The sequence below is a fragment of the Engystomops pustulosus genome, chromosome 2 (genome assembly GCF_040894005.1).
Source record: "Engystomops pustulosus chromosome 2, aEngPut4.maternal, whole genome shotgun sequence".
Lineage (NCBI taxonomy): Eukaryota > Metazoa > Chordata > Amphibia > Anura > Leptodactylidae > Engystomops > Engystomops pustulosus.
This window is the reverse complement of record NC_092412.1, coordinates 223396504-223403695: the sequence shown is the minus strand read 5'-3', so window position 1 is coordinate 223403695 and position 7192 is coordinate 223396504. Positions and strand designations below refer to the sequence as shown.

Sequence of the window (7192 nt, the reverse complement as noted above, 5' to 3'; positions counted from 1 at the left end):
CCCCCACCTGTAGCGCGCAGGCTCTGTAGCGTGTTCAGGCTCAATTGCGTAACCCCTTCCTTTTCTCCAGAATACCGGCAAGTCATGATTTTTCAACAAACACACGAAGAGATTAATCGTAAAAGAATAAAAAATGCGCGAAGAATTTACTCCTAACAAATTTTTACATTTATTGAATTTGCCAGGAAATGTGATGGCGGCGAGCGACTTCCGGCTTCTTATGTTACCAGGGGTGCATTTCCGGTGGAGGCTCTGCTGACGTTTCCGGTGTGTGCGGAGCCGGTGTGTAAGTGATGATGAAGGCACAGGACGGAGCGGGCTCTTTCCTGCTCTTCATCACGCCCTTATTGTTTCCCTATGGCTCGGCCTCAGAGCTCTCTGTGGTGACGTGCGGCTCCGTGCTGAAGCTCCTCAACACCAAGCACAACGTCCGCCTTCACTCCCATGACGTCAGATACGGATCAGGTAACCTGGGGTCATGGAAGATTATGACATCATCGTTGAGTAATGTACAAATACATATCTTCTCCCTATAGCGGAGCAGTGTTATCTCCTGGGGGGAAGCCATTGCCCCCTCCTCTCCTGAGACTATGTAATAGCCATTTATCGGGAGTGTCCATCCATTCATTGTCTATGCATCTGCTAAAGATAGTGAATAGTGTAACATCTCCATCATAACTATACCTATAGAGAGGTGCACCGGTATCCCGTAATCTTAAAGGGGCTGTCCAACTGCTAAAGCAAAAGATCAAGATTTCCGCTATCCTCTGGGACCCCTACGATCAGATACTGATGACCCATCCTGTGAAATTAATATTGAGAACCTGGAAAACCGATTTTGCGTTCAACCTTCCTTTTTGCTGTACTCGTATCAGATGATTAATGGGTCCATTTTGTACTTCATTGAATAAAATGAAATTTTAATGGTGTCCACTCCTATCTCTTTTTCGATAATCTATTAGGCCCCCCCTTTACTTTAATGGATAGTTGAGCGTGAAGTGTTTAGTCTAGCTGAAGTAACAGATGACAGAAGACTCTTTTCCGTACTTAAAAGACATCTACCACCAGGATGAAGGATTGTTAACCAAGCACACATACTAACAGAACGCTGCCTACTATGTGCTGCTCGTCCTTTTCTTTCCAAAGTTCTGACATTTTCTGTTCTGAAAGTTTTTGACAAAAATCTTTCTCACTAGAGGTGAAGTGGGCGGAGACTAATGTCTGTCAGTCTATGCCCTCAGGCTGAGGACAGTTAGCTTGCCCACAGATCCCATGATGCCTTGTGTTCTCTCTCAAAGTAATTTAGCGTTAAATCCATTTAGTTTCCCACAACTAAATCTATTGGACACTGCACAGTGCACATACAGGATGTATATGGTGACCAGCCTGGCAGCTTCCATCACATGTAGGAGCAGGAGACCATGTACAGTACATACAGGATGTATATAGTGACAGCTTCCATCACATGGAGGAGCAGGGTACTACAGAAGCCTCTATTTCAGTCTCCTCTCCACCCCACTCATCCTGCTCCCTCCCCACTTCTTGTCATGTGCACTGAGCTCTGCAGAAATGGAAGAGCTGCAGCAACAGAGTTATGACTCATTCAGCTTCCTCCCCTATTCCTGTCCCTGTCAGTGAGGACAGATGGCAGCATGCTGAGAACATGGAAAGGCTGACACTCTAAAAGGAGGCAGAGACACATGTACATAACAATGCAGAGACATGTTTTATGGAAGAGATTTATTGAAAAGTGGTCAACCCCTTCAAGCTGACAAAACCCTCGTTATTCCATAACTCTTTGCCAACTATATATAGGGTTATGGTAAATAAGTGACTGGAATATCCACAGGCTACAGATGATAACCGTGCAAGTCAATGCCCCTGCTATGACTTCCATCACCTATGGAACAGAAGTCAAACCTGATGCATAATTTCATCCCTTGTGCAGGGCTTTAGGGAGTGGAGAATGACCAAACTCGTGTTCTTTAAATCTCTCTCACTCCATGCCCTGCACTAGGCATAAGACCAGTGGCACACGACATACTGTGAAAAACGTAGCATTTACTAGTGGGATTTCTGGAGGACGGGATTAGGAGCATCATAGGCATTTGAGGAAAGGAGTCCCTGCTTCCCCTGCCAAACTGCAGCTTCAAAATGTAACTGTGAATTTTTATAAAGCCAGAGTATAGCTGGATAACATAGAAGGGTCTTCCATTCTAAGATTTAGCATTAGCCAGTACAGGGCGTTACTGTATCACTTCAGTTGAATGTGTTTGGGCAAAAAAGTGAGATACAAGTTGTTTTTGCAGAGGAGGAAGTTGTTTGTGCTATTATTAGCCTTGTCATTCAGATGCTTTGTAATATGCTGTTCATGGTTGTAAATCAGACAGCTGTTTGTATAAGCAGGTGGTACAATGGCGTCCCTCTTCTTCCAAAACCTCATCATGTGGACCTGATTACCAGTGCGTGCGGTCCAGTCTGAGTAGATTACATCAGGAGTCCCTAATGCGAGGATAGACTAAATACAATTCACCAAATACATTTGAGCGATATGATATTTCACTTTATTGCATTATGATGGATGTGTAATCGTAAGGGGGTTATGACAAGGACCAGAGGTTGCACTATATATCTAGTATTTTTGATGAGAATTTTAAGTCGTGAAGTATGTAATTTGCAGTAATGCAAATAAATATTCAGCAGGAATAAATAGAGGTCGCTAGTTACACAGATTAACCATTACTATCACAGCCTTCCATAGGGACTTATGGCAAGTCAAAATTTATCTTGCAGCATACACTAAACATTAGCCTTAACTTACTTACAGACCATTGGGGTACATTACACAAGAAACCCCTGTGTGATGATTTTATACATTTAAGGTTTTTTTTGTAAGATTTTTATTTTTGCATTTATATGACACAACATGAAAACACAGTTGTATACTAACAGAAAAAAACATCCGCTAAGGCAGAAAAATTAACATAAAAGATTTTCTCTTGTGTCTTTTGTACATATCTATTTACTATGAAAGCCTGTCTGTACAAGTATCCATGACGCTTGTACAGGCATTATTGCGACCTCTGATTGGGACTATTATGGAGTAATCAGATGTAGAGTTGCAGTGAATCTATTGAATTTTATATACCATTTCAATTCTTTGGTGGAGGAAATGGTTTCATTTTGTTTTTTTTGTTTTTTTAAATTTCATTTATAACCAGCAGATCCAACCCACAACCCACCGCTTACTGCATACTTTCAGTATTAAACTGTTTGCCCCCCAAAACAACATTGTGCGCACATACTGACAAACATTGCCCAGCAGTGCACCCTGCCCCAAATAAGTCTCAGGCACTGCAGACACCTCCGTGCAGTCGCTCAATACAATTTTAGCAGGGATTACGCCACTGAAACTGTATTTGGATGGGTCATTTGTTTATGGGCTTTTGTTTCCCACTTGCCAAGATAAAAGCAGCCATCTCTGCATCAAGATCTGCTTTGTGAATCGGAGTGTCTGTATCTTTATCAATGTCCAAATTCATTTTTTGTAACAGCTATGACAGATTTGTAACAGAGATGAAGAGATTCATAACGGCAGCCCACAACCGCAACTGCTGCGCTACATGTAATACTTTTTAATGGATCAGTACCCAAGGCTGTGAGCGATCCATTTAAAAGTAGAGCATGTCCTTGCCAGAACAGTTTTTCACCGATTACTAAAATGATAGTTTACGGGGATTCATGACAGACTGAGTCAAATCGGTTAACGTCCATTTTTCACAGCTGATTTTGGCCATGTTCGCGTGCAGGTAACCTTAGTCCATTCATCTGAGGAAAGTTATTTTGTGAACAGGACATTAGGAACCTGTATAACAGGCTATTGGTCTAAATCCTCCTGACAGGTTACCTTGAAAGGCTTTGCCAATAACTGGACCCCCAACAAAAGTGAGTGCCCCATGTGACTTAAGTGGTGATACACAGTCACCTGGGCACTTGGTTTTCCTTTCACCTCTATAAAATTGCCAGAGATGGTGGACCGAGAAGTATCACTGTAAGGGAATGGAGCATTAGTTAATGGCTTGTCTGAAGTGACTGTCCAATCCTTCGTCTCCACAGGCAGCGGTCAGCAATCTGTAACTGGGGTCACGGCCGCAGACGATGGAAACAGCTACTGGCGAATCCGAGGAAAGACCTCAACCGTTTGTGAAAGAGGGACATTGGTAAAATGTGGACAATCGATCCGTCTCACACATGTCAATACTGGGCGAAATCTACACAGCCATCATTTTACATCTCCGTTATCTGGAAACCAGGTGAGTTATTCAGTGTCAGATAAAGTCACGGACCGACCACAGTGCCTAGTACCGGCCTCCAAGCATCATAGTGATATTTGATACAAGGAGCCGCTGCAATCAAGATTATAGCTGAGCACAATAAGGACTTCTTGTGTCATATCACTATTATGCTTGGAGTCCAGTCCTCAGCACTGTGATTGGTCCTTGAAATCCAGCCCAACACACGTTACGGGATTCACAGTAAACATTCTAAATTGGTTTTTAGCAAAATTTTGTGAATTAAGCCGGCCAGGTAGGAGAGGGCGGAATGTGTTATTACATGGTGGCAATTGATTTTTTTGATACTTTTTGGTTCATAGCGGGAGGTGTCAAATTTCCATAAAGAAAATCTACCATTGAAAAAACATCTACATATACTCTCTTTGCTCCTCTTCATCTTGATCCTGACACTTGTCTTATCTAAGCTTGAGACACCGGCATCACCTAGAAAAGAGTTATAAAAAGCAGCCCGGAGCATGGGGACAAGATATCTGGCACTTATTCTGCTGATTATTCACGCCTTTTTTTAACGTTACTTCCCTCTCCAAGATGGGAGAGGGAGTCGTCGTGAATAAACGCCTCTCGCATGACGTCGCCTCCATCTTCCAGCATGATAGAGGGAGGTAGTGGTCGTGGATAATTATCAACCCGGAGCGCCAGACATCTTGTCCCTGTGCTCCAGGCTGCTTTTTATAACTCTATTTTCTAGGTGATCCCGGCTTTTCAAGCTTAGAGAAGACAAGCTTCCCTTTTATCTCAAAGGCGCGTACGCATGTAGCCGAGCATGGTGCTTGGATATTATTCTCACCGCCATAGATAGTAAATTGAGAAGCAACAAAATGTCTGACTTGGCGTTGCATTCATATGGAGTACAATTGACCCCCCAAACTCCCCTTTTGTTCGTCTTTGGGGATCTGAGTCTTCTAATATGTAATAAAGTGTCTGACTTGTTTCCGTCTTGCTGATTTGGCAGGAGGTTAGCGCGTTTGGAGATGAAGGGGAAGGAGACATCTTGGATGACTGGACTGTACTCTGTAATGGGGAATTCTGGCAGAGGGATGAAGAGGTGAGGTTCAAGCACGTGTCCACCAACGTCCTGCTGTCTGTCACAGGAGAACAATACGGGCGCCCTATAAACGGACAGAGAGAAGTGCACGGCATGACCTACGCAAGTCCTCATAACTACTGGAAAGCAATGGAAGGCATCTTCATGAAACCCAGTGAACCTCCCCGGACTGACTTCACTCACTCCGAGTTATGATGAGCAGAATGCAGACTGTTATCAAGCCCTTCAGTCTTCTTACCCGTACAGTGTTGTTCCCCTCCTGGAGGATTTCTTCAGGGTCCCACAAAGTTCACTTTAAAGAGCTGTTAGAATAATGGGACACAGAATGTATGTTGCACCATTGTGTCGGTATTATTATTGTTTCATATTTTTACGTTATGGCAACCGAAGATCAGATGAATCCCTGCGCATGACTACAGAAAACAAATCTTTATGTATTATTGTCTCCCGCAGGGAATGGTTTTTAAAGTTTTAAAAAAAAGTAATTGTTATTCAGATTTTTTTGTCTTATTTTTATGTATGATTCTTACCTTGTCATTTAGGTTTTGTTTTTTGGTAAAAGAGCAGATTCTTACTTATGATTACATTTTAATATATTCGCATACATAAGAGCAGGTTGTGTGTTATTCAAGGGCCGTCAGCCCAGAACATCCCCTGTCCATACTGTGGTATATGAACTTCATAAAGATCCTGTTCTGGTCGCCCCAATGCATCTGGGTTGTACATGCAGAGCTGGCATAATGTGGTATTACATGGCCAGTGAGGGGAAATGCGGATAGTATGCGTATAGGCTGCCCATGGCAGAGGTAAGGGAAGCTAGTCTAACAGATATTGATTGATAAAGCCAAACTTTATTGGAGATCTGTTCCTCCATACTGAGCGGCTGAATAACTGCTGGGTGCAGGACCCCACAATCATTAATTCACACTAGAGTTACACAATGCATCGAGGTTTGATATTTTAATATGCAGAATGGTTCAATGCCATGGGTTTTTGTCATTTTCGGTACTGAATGTATTATCGTGTTGTAGGAGACTCTTAGTAGCTGCCTGCAGGGGATTCCCCAGAGGAGACATTGGGAAGGGAATCCTTGGGATTTGAACTCACAACTTCCACACTTCACCTGCCATAGAGATGCAGTCCCTCTATCACTAGACCATGGGCTTACTGGTTGTCAGTGGGAGTATTTTGTCTCGCTAGAGCTTCCATAGAGTTACACTATGACACGGGCTCGATGCACTATCATCTATCCAGCTGACATGATCCTTCCACATCCGGAGTGTGCACAGGCGTACACCCCGAAGCAGGTGCCAAAGTAGAAGAAAAAGATTACGATCCAGCACTCCAACGAATAGTAAAATAGTCAGTTTATTGAGATTTAAAATTCCACAGTGAATATACGTAGAAACCCATACACCGACGCATTTCGACTTAACAAAGTCAATATACCATGTAGATATCATACCATGATTAAGACTTTAAGTTGAAATGCGTCAGTCCACGTCCACTCTCCATTAGCCTCTTTAGAAAATGTACATATTAGGCAAATAAAAGTTATTAAAAAAATTGGAGACGTGAGGATTAGGCCTTAAAAGGGCTATCCTCACGTCATATAGATCCACCTACCACCCGATCTTCCTTTATAGGTAGATCTGTGGTGGTAGGTTCCCTTTAAACGTTAACAAAATACAGCATTTCACAGATGTAATTCCAACCTGGCTCTATCAGTCCTGCTGTATACAATTTTGGTTGCCCTGGGATCTGACAATAAATCTAATGATTATAGTTGGGT

At 42.8% G+C, this 7192-nt stretch overlaps 1 protein-coding gene across 1 annotated transcript; it reads left to right on the top strand.

Moving 5' to 3' along the window:
• Window positions 1–220: 220 nt before the first annotated feature.
• Window positions 221–5897, top strand: SDF2 (stromal cell derived factor 2). The gene is made up of 3 exons (XM_072138262.1): window positions 221–465; window positions 4117–4313; window positions 5308–5897. The coding sequence occupies exons 1-3, from the start codon at window positions 294–296 to the stop codon at window positions 5593–5595; spliced, it is 657 nt and encodes a 218-aa protein (XP_071994363.1). The 5' UTR covers window positions 221–293; the 3' UTR covers window positions 5596–5897.
• Window positions 5898–7192: the final 1295 nt, after the last annotated feature.

Excerpts from the sequence above, each read along its gene's own strand:
- SDF2 (XM_072138262.1), top strand. The coding sequence starts at position 294 with ATGATGAAGGCACAGGACGGAGCGGGCTCTTTCCTGCTCTTCATCACG. Across the intron at positions 466-4,116 it reads TGACGTCAGATACGGATCAG|GCAGCGGTCAGCAATCTGTA; the intron begins GTAACCTGGGGT and ends TCGTCTCCACAG. Across the intron at positions 4,314-5,307 it reads CTCCGTTATCTGGAAACCAG|GAGGTTAGCGCGTTTGGAGA; the intron begins GTGAGTTATTCA and ends CTGATTTGGCAG.